The sequence below is a fragment of the Corythoichthys intestinalis genome, chromosome 2 (assembly GCF_030265065.1).
Source record: "Corythoichthys intestinalis isolate RoL2023-P3 chromosome 2, ASM3026506v1, whole genome shotgun sequence".
In the NCBI taxonomy this organism is placed as follows: Eukaryota; Metazoa; Chordata; class Actinopteri; order Syngnathiformes; family Syngnathidae; genus Corythoichthys; species Corythoichthys intestinalis.
The window spans coordinates 49,605,154-49,620,452 of NC_080396.1; the positions used below are offsets into that span (position 1 = coordinate 49,605,154).

General features: G+C 40.1%; 2 protein-coding genes across 3 annotated transcripts in view; one reads left to right on the forward strand and one right to left on the reverse strand.

Annotated features, from left to right (window-relative positions):
* Window positions 1-5,588, reverse strand: part of rfc2 (replication factor C (activator 1) 2) — an 11,787-nt gene extending 6,199 nt beyond the window's left edge. For both annotated transcript variants that reach the window (XR_009067342.1, XM_057861357.1), the window contains exons 1-3: window positions 5,194-5,588; window positions 2,779-2,884; window positions 2,608-2,709 (exon numbers count right to left, since the gene is read on the reverse strand). Coding sequence is in view for 1 of the 2 variants with exons in the window: in XM_057861357.1 (XP_057717340.1) it covers window positions 2,608-2,709; window positions 2,779-2,884; window positions 5,194-5,479 (494 nt within the window). In the remaining variant the exon portion in view is untranslated. The remainder of the gene's footprint in view (window positions 1-2,607; window positions 2,710-2,778; window positions 2,885-5,193) is intronic.
* A 4,394-nt stretch (window positions 5,589-9,982) lies between these two features.
* The window catches only part of usp11 (ubiquitin specific peptidase 11), a 30,957-nt gene continuing 25,640 nt past the window's right edge, over window positions 9,983-15,299 (forward strand). The window contains exons 1-4 of the mRNA XM_057861345.1: window positions 9,983-10,464; window positions 11,791-11,897; window positions 12,511-12,641; window positions 12,775-12,886. Of these exons, the coding sequence (XP_057717328.1) occupies window positions 10,352-10,464; window positions 11,791-11,897; window positions 12,511-12,641; window positions 12,775-12,886 (463 nt within the window). The 5' untranslated portion in view covers window positions 9,983-10,351. The remainder of the gene's footprint in view (window positions 10,465-11,790; window positions 11,898-12,510; window positions 12,642-12,774; window positions 12,887-15,299) is intronic.

Sequence of the window (15,299 nt, forward strand, 5' to 3'; positions counted from 1 at the left end):
GTGTTGTTTTGTGCCTGAGTTTTGTTAAGCCGAAAATAAAGGCGGCATTACAAAGTCATCTGACCGCTCGTCATTTTACATACTGAATGTATTATTGACGGGCTGACTTCGTTTTCTCCATGTTTAAATTATCATCTAAACACTGTGCCGTCATGATAAGCTTGCTTACTGGACATCACTTTTCCAAATGTAGTGGTGAAAATGTGATTGGCATGTTTTTCATGAAGAATGGTGGTCGTATAAACTGCATTATTTTTTTATCCAGGGCTTTGGCTCTCGGGTCATTTCGGTAAAAAAAAAAAATCGTGTCTCGTCTCGGCGGCGGCTACGTTCGTACCGGATAATCCGCCCCCACCGGCCGGTTTGCCGCGGCGTATTCGGGGCCTGGCTCTGCTCACACGCCGTGAGGGAACGCTCGAGAAATCGGGGTGTTCGCCGGAGGTCCTGAAGCCGGGGCGAGGCGGCGGCGGCCTGCCGGACCGGCCAGAGCGGCGGGCTCCGTCGGAAGACGGCTACTTGCCGACTATCGGTCTCCAGTTGTGCCGGTGTTTAGCCTTAGATGCGAGTTTACCACCCGCCTTGGGCTGCTTTCCCAAACAACCCGACTCTGAATCGTCACAAGCCCCTAGTTTAACTTAGTGTTTACAATAGCTTTAGCATTCCCGCTAGCAGCAGCAGCCTGGCATTCGTTCCAAAAATCTTTGTGATGCAGTTTTAAATGGATGCTGGGTTAGTGATTTTGAATGAGGACGCTTTCTTTCGGCCTCTTGGAACTTCTGCGGTACATGTTTCGCAAATGGCGAGAGCGTCGTTTTTTTAGTAACAGCCGCCATAATATTCAACTATTTCTTGTCGTGTAACTCCGCCTCCTCAACCCCTCCTCCCTCAGGGGCTTCAGAGAGGGGAGGGGTTGAGGAGGCGGCGTGCTGAATTCTTCGGTTGTGCACATTTGGAGGCTAAATCAAGTATATAATTATCGGATTACATTATCGGTTGAATTTTTTATTATCTGGATTATCTGTGTGACGTCATAATTGCCATTATCGGCCGATAATTATCGGCCACCGATATTATCGTGTATCTTTAGTCTAAGTGTCATTTTGTTAGTGTTGTCCCATGAAAAGATATACCGGTAGTTAAATATCTGCAGAAATGCGAGGGGTGTACTCACTTTTGTTATACGCTGTATATGCAAAAGGAAAAAATATCTGTTTAGAATTGGCATTGGGTTTTCTAATGAAACAGCAAAAAAGGCTCAAATCAATCATATTTTTCTGTAGGAAAAAAATCTTAACTGGCATTATGTTAAGAATACAGCTTTCTAAAAGGTACGAATAGTTTATTAAGACCATAATGATCAGAAGAAAACCTTTCTTGGCATTTACATGAAAGCAAGTTTCTTTATTCTGTCATCACATACAAGATACTTTCTCTTTGTGAGGTTTACTTGAGCTTTTATGGAAAATGGTCGAACTTCGCTGTCATGCTTTGCCCATACGCGGCGATAAAAACTTACATGTTCAGTACGATCCATTTATCCAGCATTTGTGCTTTAAATGTAGTACCAATGGGACAAATCTTTATGACCAGCGGACTTCGAGACGTTGTAAATGGCCGCTTCAGACAAAAATTACCAGACTACCTGCATCATATTTGCTTTAGATGTAGTCCAAATCTTTACGACCAGCGGACTCACAGATGTCTAAAAATGCCGCTTGAAAAAAAAAAAAAAAAAAAAAAGACCTGACTACCTACATCTTTTTCAGCTTGAGACTTTTCTTGGGACTTTTTTGTGGCTCTACTCAGATTGAGATTTCTACCAAATTACCAAACCTGCATTTTCAAAGCAATAAACACGGCAGCAACAGTAAATCCATTTTAAAATGTTCTGAAAGCTATGCAATAAACAATGCTTTTTTTTTTTCATTCGGTCTAAAGTATCTATTTGAAGTGCCATTTTTACTTGCAACTTTTAAATGTGGCCTCAGCGTACAATATTAAGGGTCTGACAATATATTGATATGGTGATATATTGCAGTAATTATTTTCCTAATAAGTTCTCAACATGCTTCCCGCGAGGATCGATATACCATTTTAAAAAGATGTCACTGTTTAATAAAGGAACCAAAAGTTTGCCACTGAAATTTTCCATTAAAAATGTGTTCAAGACACTCATTTGTTTAAAAGAACGTTGCAATTATATATCGTGTTGCTGCATTTATTTAGAGAAATGTTGCACTAAAACATTCTTACAATCTGTGGAAGAAAATAGTTTTTGACAGACTGTCCGCAACAGTGCAAACAAAATATATATATTTTTTTAATTAAATCAGTGCTTATTGTTCCATTTCTTGAACTCTTTCACTGCCATTGACAGTGACAGACATTAAATCTATTTGAACTAGGATAGCTAGCATTGAATGATCACGTTTCACTGCAACTTCCAGTCAAAATGGGTTGGACGTCTACTGCCGTCAGCCAATGAGTTAGTAGTTCATTCATTACGTAATCGTTAAAATGTGCCTTGTATCCTATAGTGAGGTACCAAGAGTTTCCCACCCCTAGTGTACTTAAGGAGAGGCTAACGACAGCCTCTGGTTAGCTCACCTGTCAGCTTCATCCAGGATAATGATCTTGTGTCGTCCCTTTGGCAATGTTACCTTCTGCTGGGCAAACATCTTGATCTTGTTCCTCACTACGTCAATCCCCCTGCGCCCACCAAAGGCATCACAATGATCACGTTCAATGAGCAAATAAACGAAAGCAAAGTGATCTCACCTGTCGTTAGAGGCGTTGAGCTCCAACACGGCGTCCTTCATGGAGGCGCCAAGCAGCGCTCGGGCCAAACATAGGATGCTGGTGGTCTTTCCGGTTCCGGGGGGACCTGAATCAAAGATCGGAGTAGTTAACCTTTGACAGGTTATCCTGAGTGATGGGTTTTGTTGTAAAACATGATCTCTTACAAGTGATATTATGGATTTTCTTTTTCTAATTTCATTCCAGGTTTATTAATTGACATAACATTGAAATAACATCCAAGTATCAATAGTTTAATATGTATTCTTATAGCATTTTGCTTGAGTGGAATTGGCAGAAGAGAATTTCTGAATGGACTAATTGCATCTCATTTAAGAAATTGAAACATGATTGACATAATTTTTAGCCAATCGACGTGATCTTAATGTCATTGCAAAGCTTATGTCGTGCGTTTGCAGGGTAAATCATCTATTTAAGCATGTGACCAATTAGGAAATTTAGCATACCTAATAAAAGGGTTTGATTACTTGTGGTGCCAACCGGAAGCAGGTGTGACATTACAATGAAAAAAAGAATCCTTTACCATGCAGTGTGCAACACGAATTTTTATATTTTATATACTATGCAGGAAGAACAACAAAAAAATATATATATATATATACTTAAAAACTTTAACATATTAAATATTTCAAATATATATTTTTTTCCTTTTTTTGAACAACGGCCACACCCTATCCCCCGTCTTAGCACAGAATTGTTTGACCCTGCTCTGGCGCACTCAAGGCTACACTACGTACGTGCCCTGAAGCAAGAAATTTAAATCTGTCATTGTTATAAACTCTAAACAAGGTGAGTCATCATAAATCGGGTGCGTAGAAAAGACAAGAAATGAAGATCATAGAGGTGAATGACAAAAAATGATGACGTTTTTAAAAGGGGGACAAGAAGCCAGAGAATTAGGTCTAGAGTTGGCTGTGGAGGGTGACGTCGGTAAGTGAACAACAACCGCTAACACTGAACGTTTACATTCGCGATCACCGTAACCAAAGCCCGATTCGAGTCTTTCACCCGCTACTTGTAGCCTATTGAGCTGCAGTATGACAAGACATGCTGCTCGCTAGGAGTGGGAACCTCTTGGTACCTCACAATACAATACGGTTTGCAATACAAAGCTCACGATAACCATGATCTGACGATACAACAATTATCAATACATTGGTCAGGAAATATAGGATATTCTAAAAACAACTAATAAACAGAAAAACAAGTTTCTGCTGTAAATTGGAATGAGTTTATCACAAGTAGACGTCCAATCCGTTTGAAGTGGGAGGGATGGCAACAAATGACCGAATGTTCATTCGCTGCCACCCTCTCAGTTCAAATGGATTGAACGTCTATGGCCGTCAGTAGCAGCCAATGCCAGGCAATGAGGTAACTTTGGGCCATTTAAGGTCATTTACCTGTTGATTTTTAGTTACTTCCTGTTGATGTTGGGGTATTTTATGGAATCACCCAAATGAATAGGCAGCGACTCAAACTCAACAGGAAATGACCTGGAAATGTCCTAAAATGAACAGCAAGTGACCTATAAATGCCCTAAAAATCTGACAGAATGACTGTGAATGCTCTGGTTTCGAATGAAGGAACGTTCCCAGTCTAAATGGACTGGGTGTCGATCACCTTCAAGGCACTAGAAGGTGGAAGATTTTGGTAGTCACTTGTTGATTCCTTTTTTTTTTTTTTTTTTTTTTAAAGACATTGACACCTTTTTAAAATGATATCTCGATTCGTGCAGGAGCATATCGATAACCTTTTGGGATACAAAGTATCACAATATATCACCATTTCGATATTTTGTCACACCCCTACAGTGCTCGCTTTGAGCAGAGGAGAGAAAGGGTGATGGGAGATCAGGGATATATGTTAGTCTGTGGGGGCAGGTGCGGGAGGCTGAACAGACTTGGATTTCACTGATGTTATAAATGACTTTGCTGTCAAAAAATCTAGGCAGATCACTGTTTGAGTGACTGATAACCCCAGGGATGTAGAGGGGGTAGGCACAGGATGTTCAGTTATACTATTTTGTTGCTTAGCAGGCAGGCATAGCACTCTCAGTTGTATTGTATAGTAGCCAAAATGGGACAATAGATAAGAATTGTTTGTTTACATTAAGTCATATCACATTACGATCTGTTAAATTTAACTGTCCATCTGAAATTAAATACTTTGAAATTTTACTCTGCTATTGCTTGCAAAGCGTTAAAAGTGCTGTGTATGTTTTCGTGACAAGCTGGTGGCATGGGTGGGGTGGGGGCTATAATGGTCTCCTGTCTACGGGCCCCGGCAAATCTGTTGACAGCCCTGCCCACAACAAATCGCTCGGGGGGGGGGGGGGGTAGATCAGGGAAAACTGTACTTTAGTAGCTAAACACTGACCCGCTATGATGATGTTAGGAACGTTTCCTTCCCGGGCGAACACCTCCAGGCGGCTCACAGTGTCCTCGTTTCCCACGATCTCGTTTAGTTTAAGCGGCCTGTACTTCTCCACCCAGGGCAGCTCGTAGGGGCCGGAACTCGTGCTGCCCCTGTCCTCAGCCTCCTTGTCCGGCTTGTTTGGGTCATTTACGGCTTTCTTCTCGCTCTGTGATTCCATTATCTCCACGTCCATGATGGCCAAAACAAATGAGTTCCCGCTCCGGAAACGATTAAGATACATTCTCATTGGTTGAAGTTACAGCCACGAGTTACTATTCAAGTCTCGCGATACTTGGAGATGCCATCTGTGACCCAGTGGGGATGTCCGTCCTTATTTGTCGGCCATACTGCGTCGGGACCTTTCGACAATCCTAGCATAGGGAATGGGAAGTACTACGTCATCTCTCCATTGTTTGGACGCGCCTCCATGCTGGCAATATGATTCACTTCCGGGTCGGCAGACTCAATGCGGATTGTAACGTGTGGTCGTGCTAAGCTAACTCTTTCGGTGTTTTAGAAAGAAATTATGGGTGTGTATTGTTGTGTTACCGGGTGCAACAGCTTCTCCTACGACTAAAAAAAGGGCGAGGAAAACTGGACTCACTTTTCACCGTTTTCCTGCATGGAGGACCAAATATCAGATCACGAAGGCACGACTGATGGCTGGATTGCAGCGGTTCGTCGGAAAAGCATTTCTTATGATCATATTTCTGCTGGAATGAGAGTATTCCCCTCATCTCTACTCTTGTAAGTTGAACGATTTATCCGTTTTGGTTTCAATACGGTTTTTTTGTGTTTTTTTTACTGTTGTGTAAATCTGCCTCGGTAGCAATGCTAACCTACTCCTCCTCCTCACCTACCTGTTGTGTTACTAGGAAAACCTGCATATGAAATGCTGACAACACATCACCAATTGGTCACCATATCTTTTCTTGGGTTATTCTGAGGTCAAGCGCACCACATCGGAGCGTTATGAGAGGTTGGAAAGGCGAAGAGTGCACACTGAAACTTCAGTTTGCTCTGCTCTTACAAACACGATCCCAAGTGTTGTTGTGAAAAGTCAATAAAATATGAATACCAAAACATGACTTGAACAACTTCTTGACAAACTGTAACTGCTTGTTGTTTACTTCAGGTCTTCATAATAAACAGGTGTAATAATTACAAAGTCAGGTGACTTAATTTTGTTATTCTATTTGGAATATGCATTGACAATTTTTGGACAGTGTTGTAGACAAGAACTGGGACTGATAAGTTGCAATAGATTTATTTCAAGTAATGCAATTTCTCCAATACGATATTTTAATTGACAGTTTAAAATCTTTAAATTAGTGCAAACAAGGCCCACCCTCTGACGGTGGCAGCAAATATTATATAATTATAAGTAATACACAAATACAAGATCACAATAAACGTGTCTTTGTCAAAGCAGTTTAAAACACTATTTACTGGCCTTGGGTAAATTGCCAGACAGGATAAATATGTGCTTTAAAGTTCTTGCATTTCCATTTTAAGTATTGCAAGTACTAGTCTCCAACACAGTATTTGAACTGACAGTTTAAAATCCTTTTAGTACAAAATGGCCCACACTCTGGCAGGGGGCAGCAAATATTATAATACATTATAAAAAGCTATATACTATATAAATACAAGATCACAACAAAACCTGTATTTTTTCAAAGCAGTTAAAAAACATCCAGTGGCCTTAGGTAAATAAAGGTGTATAAATATGTACTTTACAGTTTTTGCATTTCTATTTTAGGTATTGCAACTTTTCCAACACTATTTGAATTGACAGTCTAAAGTCTCCATAAGTGCAAATAAGAATATTATAATTTAAAAATAATAATAGAATATATAAATTCAACATTACAATGAAACGTGTCTTTGTCAAAGTGGTTTTAAAAAAAAAAATAATAATAATAATACGTCACTGGCCATAGTTAAATAGCCAGGCAGAATAAATATGTGCATTACAGTTCTTGCATTTTCACAAGTTAAAAGCCCGCAGTTCATCGACGAGAAGGGCAGACCCAGATGGCGTCTGCAGCAGGGGCTTGTTTGAGTCCGACACAGGACAAATGGAACCACTCCATTGAACAAATTTTCTTTGTCAAATGATCCAAGAAGAGAGATGGTGACCAATCGGGATGTGTTGTCAGCAGGTTTACCTAGGAACACAACAGGTAGGTGAGTCGTAGTAGGCGAGCATTGCTACCGAGGCAGATTTACACAACGGTGTAAAAAAAAGAAAAACGTATTGAAACCAAAAGTGGATAAATCGTTCAACTTACAAGAGTAGAGATGACAGGAACACACTCTCATTCCAGCAGAAATATGATCATAAGAAATGCTTTTCCGACGAACCGCTGCAATCCAGCCATCCGTCGTACCTTCGTGATCTGATATTTGGTCCTCCATGCAGGAAAACGGTGAAAAGTGAGTCCATTTTTCCTAACCCCTTTTTTTGTCGTAGGAGACGCTGTTGCACCCGGTAACGCAACAATAAGCACCCATATTTTCTTTCTAAAACACCGAAAGAGTTAGCTTAGCACTACCACACGTTACAATCCGCATTGACTCTGCCGAACCGGAAGTAAATCATATTGCCAGCATGGAGGCGCGTCCAAACAGTGACGTAGTACGTCCCATTCCCTATTGTAGTTACCGGAGAAATAGCAATCGGTTGCCCAATTTTTAAACAACTTGTTTCGTTAGAAATGTCAGAGATACAGTCAATTATAAATTAAAATAAATTATAATTTTATTTTTATTTCATCATCGAGCCTGTATCATAACCACATTAATGTTTTTATAAACCAAATATTTTGTAAATTCGTCAGGAATTCAGTAATTTACGAGTATTGTGGTGGGGAGTGGAGAAGACAGAGGTGATCATTTTTGGGCCAAAAAAGGAAAGGTCAAAGATAAGCAGCCAACTTAGCACAATGTCACTTACAGATACAAATCAAGTCAGAAACCTTGGCGTTATTATTGACTCAGACCTAAAATTTGATAGCCATCTAAAGTCCGTCACTAAATCCGCTTATTACCACCTAAAAAATATAACCAGAATTAAGGGGCTTCTGACTCAACAAGACATGGAAAAACTTATGCATGCATTCATTTTCAGCAGATTGGACTATTGCAACGGTATATTTACAGGTCTTGATAAAAAATCAGTCAGGAAGCTGCAGCTAGTACAGAATGCTGCAGCCAGAGTCCTCACAAATACAAGGAAGGTGGACCACATTACACCAGTTTTGAAATCGCTACACTGGCTTCCAGTGAGTCAAAGGATAGACTATAAAATACTACTGCTCGTCTACAAAACACTTAATGGCCTTGGACCAAAATACATGCTTGACTTGTTAGATTCCTATGAGACATCTAGACCCCTAAGGTCGTCTGGAACCGGTCTTCTGCATGTTCCAAGAACAAAAACCAAGCATGGTGAGGCAGCATTTAGTTATTATGCTCCTCACCTCTGGAACAAGTTACCCGAACGTCTGAAGTATGCTCAAACCGTTAGCTCTTTTAAATCAGGGCTAAAAACGCTTTTGTTTAGCACTGCATACCCATAACTGTCTATATATTTCAATCTACCTGCTTTCTATTCCTCTTGTGCTTATCTCCATTGCTGATTTCAATTATTATTAGTAGTAGTAGTTTTTGTTTTATTTTTATTTTTATTTATTACTTTTATTCTGTGATTAAATGCGATTTTTTGTCTTGGTTTTTACGTTGTGTTGATTTAAATGTGATTTTTATGATCTTCATGTGATGTAAAGCACTTTGAATTGCCTTGTGTTGAATTGTGCTATATAAATAAATTTGCCTTGCCTTGCCTTGCCTGGGGAAAACCACTCACCTATACATAAGAATAAATATTTCAAATCTATTCCTACTTTTAATATTTTTCACTAAGAATTATGTCACTATTTTTCATCTTTGAAATATATGAAGGGGGAAAATGCTGTGAAACTGTGTGAAATTGTTGAGGAGCTTGACTTGGCTCGTAGGATTTTTCTTTTATTATTTATGCATCTTTTTTTTTCTTTCTCTTTCCTTCATTTCTCTCTTTTAATACTGCAGTTATATGTGAGTGTAACTTCTGATTTTGTGTTCATGATTATTTTGTAGGCTTGTCAATTACTTTTAAAGTTGTTTAACATTGTACCATGCCACGTATGTTGTAATGTTTGTTGTTTGTTAATTAAAAAAAAAAAAAATACTCACCTTACATCCGCTCCAGGAGCGCAATGCTCCGACGCAAGATGGCTGCCAGTTACTTATGCCGCCGATTCCACCTGACATCTGAAACTGCGAATAACTTTAAAATAAAGTCTTTAATGTTTATCACTACCGTCATGTTTGTACTTGGCGTGATTTTTTTTTTTTTTTTTTTTTTTTCTGCCACTGACATATCAACATTATTAACTGTGGAGAAAAATACACGCCTACTTTAAATTCCAACCCTGCCAGTCTTGATCTAGATTGGTAATCTCTTCATTCTGTACTATGTTGTTTTTCCATTGGGGTCATGCGTTTATTAACTATATTTGTTTTTTTAATTTTTTTATGACGGTATCTGTCGTTCCTGACTATGTTTTGGAGCCCTCCTCCCACAGGTCTCGCGATAATCAAGATTCGAAGACGCATGTCGGCGCGGATCTCGCGGGACTTCAAATCAAAACAAAGGACGTCACCGATCCGAACGAGGTCGTCGATGTGACGCACCCAAATAAGGGACTTTAATACATGCCAGGATGTCTTAGTGAACGTAGACAAACGTGCCGCCGCCATTAAAGCTACCTCAACACTTGAATGCCCTTCAAGGCTCGCACTTCACACGACATATGCGCAATGCAGTCACGTCTGCGTGCAAGCGAATGTGCAGCTTGAGCAGACTATTAGCGAAAAGTCTCCAAAACCATTCGAGAATTTGGACAGGTCGGAGCGGCGAACCAGGAAGTTGTCATCCTCCCCCCGAAGCCACTTCCTACTTCCGCAAACAAGTCCGCGCAGCCCCCCAGTCGATGGCTCGAGCAAAGCGGCGTTTCCGAGTGTCCACTTTTTGCCTTCGTTTCTCGCCATTAATGTCTCACTGAGCGTTGTCATGGCGGCCAACAGCCGCTGCTCCGCGGCGGAGCTCCCTCCGGGCCTGGAGAGCCAGCGGCGGGAGATTGAGTGTTTGCTTCGGGACTGCGAGCTCCGCGCCGGGGACAGTTGGTGAGGAGGCTAACTAGCCCCCGCTGTGAACGCATCTCGACGGCTTCTAACTAGTGCCTTTAAAGCGGCTTTCGAAGGGGCTTCTGGTATCATCATTGAGGGCTGTTATGGTTGGGCGGCTGCGGTTTAACTGTTCGGCTTGTAGCTAATGTTAGCATGTGTGAGGTGCCTGTCCTTTTAGTTTCACTTGTCAATGAAATGTTTGCTATGATCTTTTTTTTTTTTTTTTTTTTTTAACGATGCTGCGCCAAATTTCAAGGCCGCTTTAAAATACGAAACACAGTGAATCTGTTTGCATATTGGTGTAACTTTGTTCCTTTGCTGTAGTTCTCCAAGATGCCTGGTTAATAGGAAAGTATATCATAATGCCTCAAGTTCAACGCAAATATTTCTTTCTAGATTTCTAACCCCTTATAGAGCAAGCGACTAAATTTGGCAATTGAAATATATACTCAGCCTTATGGACATCAGATTTTGGGTCATTTATTTATAAACATTTAGTTAATAAAGATTTGGTTCGTAAATAAAGCGGCCAACGTCACCCAAAATCTGATGTCCACATATGTGGACGCCAGGTCTCAAGTATCCCTGGTCCAATCAGAAATCGGGCTCGATCACGTCAATGAAAAATCGAGGTTAAAAGAATGTTTTGTTTTGTTTTTTAATTGTATTGATTTCCCCCTAAGTAATAAAATAATAACAATTAAAATATATGATCGGAACAGCCGTATTTGTCATTGATTAACCAGTGTTAATTTGATAACCATTAACATGATTAACCATTATTAAAAAAAAAAAGTTTTATTGAATAAATTTTATAATAAATTAATGAACTGTTGGTAAAACGTTAAGTTCATAAAATTCAAATGAAACGAAAACACTGTTTATAACCTCCAATAACACTTTAAAGCTTATTACATATAAATGTTTTCTGCTGAACAATCAAATTGACTCATTGCTCGCCACTGATAACAAGTGACATATAAAGGCTTAACTTACTGCTTTCCATTGAAGACGATAGACATCCAGTCCATTTGAACTGGGAGGGGCTGGCCGCGATCTCCCAGTCCAATTTGGACGTCTATCACCGTCAATGTTATCATTGTATTGTGTATTTTGGGCTATATCGGGGAACTTTGCAGTGATCATTTTCCCATTTTGAAATAATATCACAAAGAACTGACACTGTTAATAAGCCCTAGCCTTAAGGAAAAAGTGCATAAAAGATCAAACATACTTGCTACAAATATTATTAAAGTCAATAGAAATAGGAAGCATTGCTGGTTTGAATGAGACGTCACATCACTTGTGCTCTGTGTGTGTAAGGTTCATGGTGGCTCATCGCTGGTATGAACAGTGGAAGGAGTTTGTGGAAAGTGGAGACCAGAACTCGCTGTGTCCTGGTCAGATTGACAACACTGAGTTGTTTGATGGTCAGTGAACATGCTTAGATGTTATATGGAAAACTGTTGGATGTGTTTGAGTTGCACGTGTGTTTTGTGTTAGGATTGTCTTTGATAAAAAATCTTTTTAGGAATATTCTTACCACATTCTGGTACTGTTATACCTTAATTTTAATAAAATTTCTAAATTTACTCATCAAATTCCCATTAGGTTTACTTAATGTCCTTACTTTAAAATTGTAATATGACTCCTTATGATTATGACTTCTCAAAACATGGACTTCATTGATATTTTTCTCATACAAATGATTTTACACTTGTAAAGAAGAGACATTATCCAGGTTTTTGTCTCAACAGTACGTTGACTTTTATTCTCAAAGCAACTTTTTATTCAGGTTAAATACCAGTAATGTCGTAAAAACATTTTTTTTTTTAATATTTAACTCAGATTACCATTGATGGTGCACCTAGCTCCTCCCAGTTCAGATGAAACGGATGTCTTAATGTCATCAATGGCACTGAAACATGATCATTTACTAAACTTCACGCCATAGAAAATCTTTGTAGCAGCAGCAAATGGTTTCCTGTTGAGCATCCTCGCTTTCCATTCCATTCAAGAGAGATGTGGCTTTCTTCCCCATAGATTTGGACTCGTACCACCTGAAGGAGCGTCTGGTGGAGAACGAGGACTTTGTTTTGCTGCCCGCTGAGGCATGGCACAAGCTTCACTCCTGGTACGGGATGGTGGACCAGCAACCGCCACTAGAACGCAAGGTCACTCACTAGTTCTCATTTCCATGTTTTCTGACTTAAGAAATCATGCAACTTGAGTCTTAAGAAAATTGTTAATGACATTACTGAGTTCTTGGAATATAAACATGAGTTTGTGTCCTCTTGTGCACTCCAGGTGGTGGATCTGCCCAGCACACTTAAAGTGGAAATTTACCCAGTGGAGATTTTCCTTTGTCTCCATGTTGAGAACGTCATCACGGCACAGTTTAGCCGCACCGACAGCATTCGTGAGTTTCTTTGTGTTAACAGTTGAACGCTGCCTTTGAAGTCAGGTTGCAAAAATGGAAATCAAACTACAAGTAGTAGCGTCCCCAAGATCAGAAAATGGGGGTGGAGTTTAACTCATCGCCCTGCAGCGTCTTTTAAGTTTCTTTGGCTTTTTTGTTGTTTATTGAAAAGCTGAATGCAATACAGGTTTCTGATATAGACAAACATTTCTGTTATAAAGGATATCACTGTGTAAATTTGCATCTTTTCCCTGGGTATTAATTTGTTCCATGTCCACGACTTCTTGGGCCTGTGGACTTATTTGGGCCGCTCCTAGGCCTGTCGCAATAACAAATTTTAGTGGGCGATAAATTTTCTCATAAATTATTGCGATATGCGATATTATTGCCCCCCCTTTTTTTTTTTTTTTAGATAATTTACAATAACACATTGAGAAAACAGTATACATTAGTAGATCAAGTAAACCCATTTAAAAGCAATAAATGTTTTCTCTTAAATTGAAAAATACTTTTTAAGACATCACAACCAAAAACAATAGACCATGCCTCTTTTAGATAAAAGACAACAATATTGATATCATACAGAAACACGGAATAAATTAAATTTCTTTTTCAAGAAAAAATTAAATTGCACTTCAATAACATAAGCGTGTAGGCATAGAGGTTTTAAGTTGCAGTAACACGAACAATTGCACTTTAACAACAACAGAGAAAAATAGAGTAGGTAGCGGTAACAAAAACATGGCTTTAATAAGTATCAAACAACATTAAAAGGAGGTAAAAAGGAGGCAAAACGGTCTCATTTCTTCAGCAATGTAGGGGACTACACTTTCCGTGAGGGAACACCACTTTGCACGGTCTCATTTGCATTTCACACATCAAGCGAACACCTCTGTAACTGTCGATTGACGTGACGGGGAAGGCTCTGTTTGTTGCGATGCAGTTTGCTTACCAAGCAGTGAAAATTAAAGAGGGTGATGGGGTTTCAAATGAGCATGTATATTTGTTGTGTTGGCCCTCTTTGTTGAAACAACCTCCAAACAAATTTTGCAGACTCGGTAATCCTTTTTGGTTTCCTCGCCATTTTCATTTGGTTTGAAATAAAAAAATTCCCACACCAGGGCTGTGGCGTTTGGCTTGGAAATCAGGATTTTCCGCCCCTTTTGTCTTCCCACTCTGCTCGCTTATTGCTGTGCGCCGACTGTGCACTCGGTCCCGCCTCCTTCCACTGAATGATGGCCACTCAAACTCAAATGTATAAAACGAACATACCTAAAAGTCAATAAAACAGAGTGAGTCTTGTCACAGCATATTGCGTAGCTGGTAACAAGGAAGCCAAACTTTTAACAGCACGTCTGCCACGCATCTACGGTATGCAGGCGAGGCGATAAATCACAGCAGGGAAAATTACCGCCTTCATACTTATTTACCGTGCGATAAATTGATTTATTGCATATGGTGAAAGGCTTAGTCGGTCCACCATCTTATTGACAGTCTCTTGTCGTAATCGACTTGCAGACTTGGCCACAGTTGAGACTATTACATTGAACAGCAATTGTCATTGGCTGTGACAAATGGCTGATGCTACTCGATTTCATCCTCTCTCTGGCGGTAATATGGGATTCACATAACTACTGTATATTTACATACTGTCATATGGCAGCAGTTATTGGCCTCTGTATGTGTTCCGGGATTGTGTCTGACTCATCGTCAATGGGCTTTCTTTCATATGTGCTTTGCGTATGATATACAAATTGGCAGTGTTGTGCATGAACGCGTTCAATGAACGATCGTTCATGAACACGTTCATATTTTGGGCGAACGTGAATTAAACATCATATTTCTGTCTCATGAACGTTACTGTGAACGCGCTCATTCTAGCGGTTGTGAGCGGTGCTCATAACTTCGTTCATGAGTTCATCACATTTAGAGCCTTACCGACAAAACTGCATATAAAGCCATAGGCTAAAAACACACAATGAAATTTTTTACCTTAATAGCGGAACATTATCCAACATGGCAACCCAAGCTGCCTGTCACGGCCGTATTGTTTAAGCAAATACGTCATCATAACAAGAGCAGCGTGGACACAGAAGCTGGCAGCTCTCGAAACCCGGCCCGCTCAGAGCAACTTTCTACACAGTACCAGCATTTAAAAGAGTTTTACGAAAAAGTCAGTACCGACCCGGATGGCAAAAATATAAGAAGACCGTCCGTACGTCGGTAACGTCTTTAGCCAACCTTAAACGGCACATCGAAATAAAGCATGCGACAAGCCTTGCTAGGTATCTGCGACTGCGAGTATGTGCGATTAAATAAAGAGACGGCAACGGTTGGCCAGAGCAGTACCTCTGCCACCCAAATACCGCTAACAGCATACCAGAGCGGCCCCGTTTTCGGTCTCTCCCAGCCG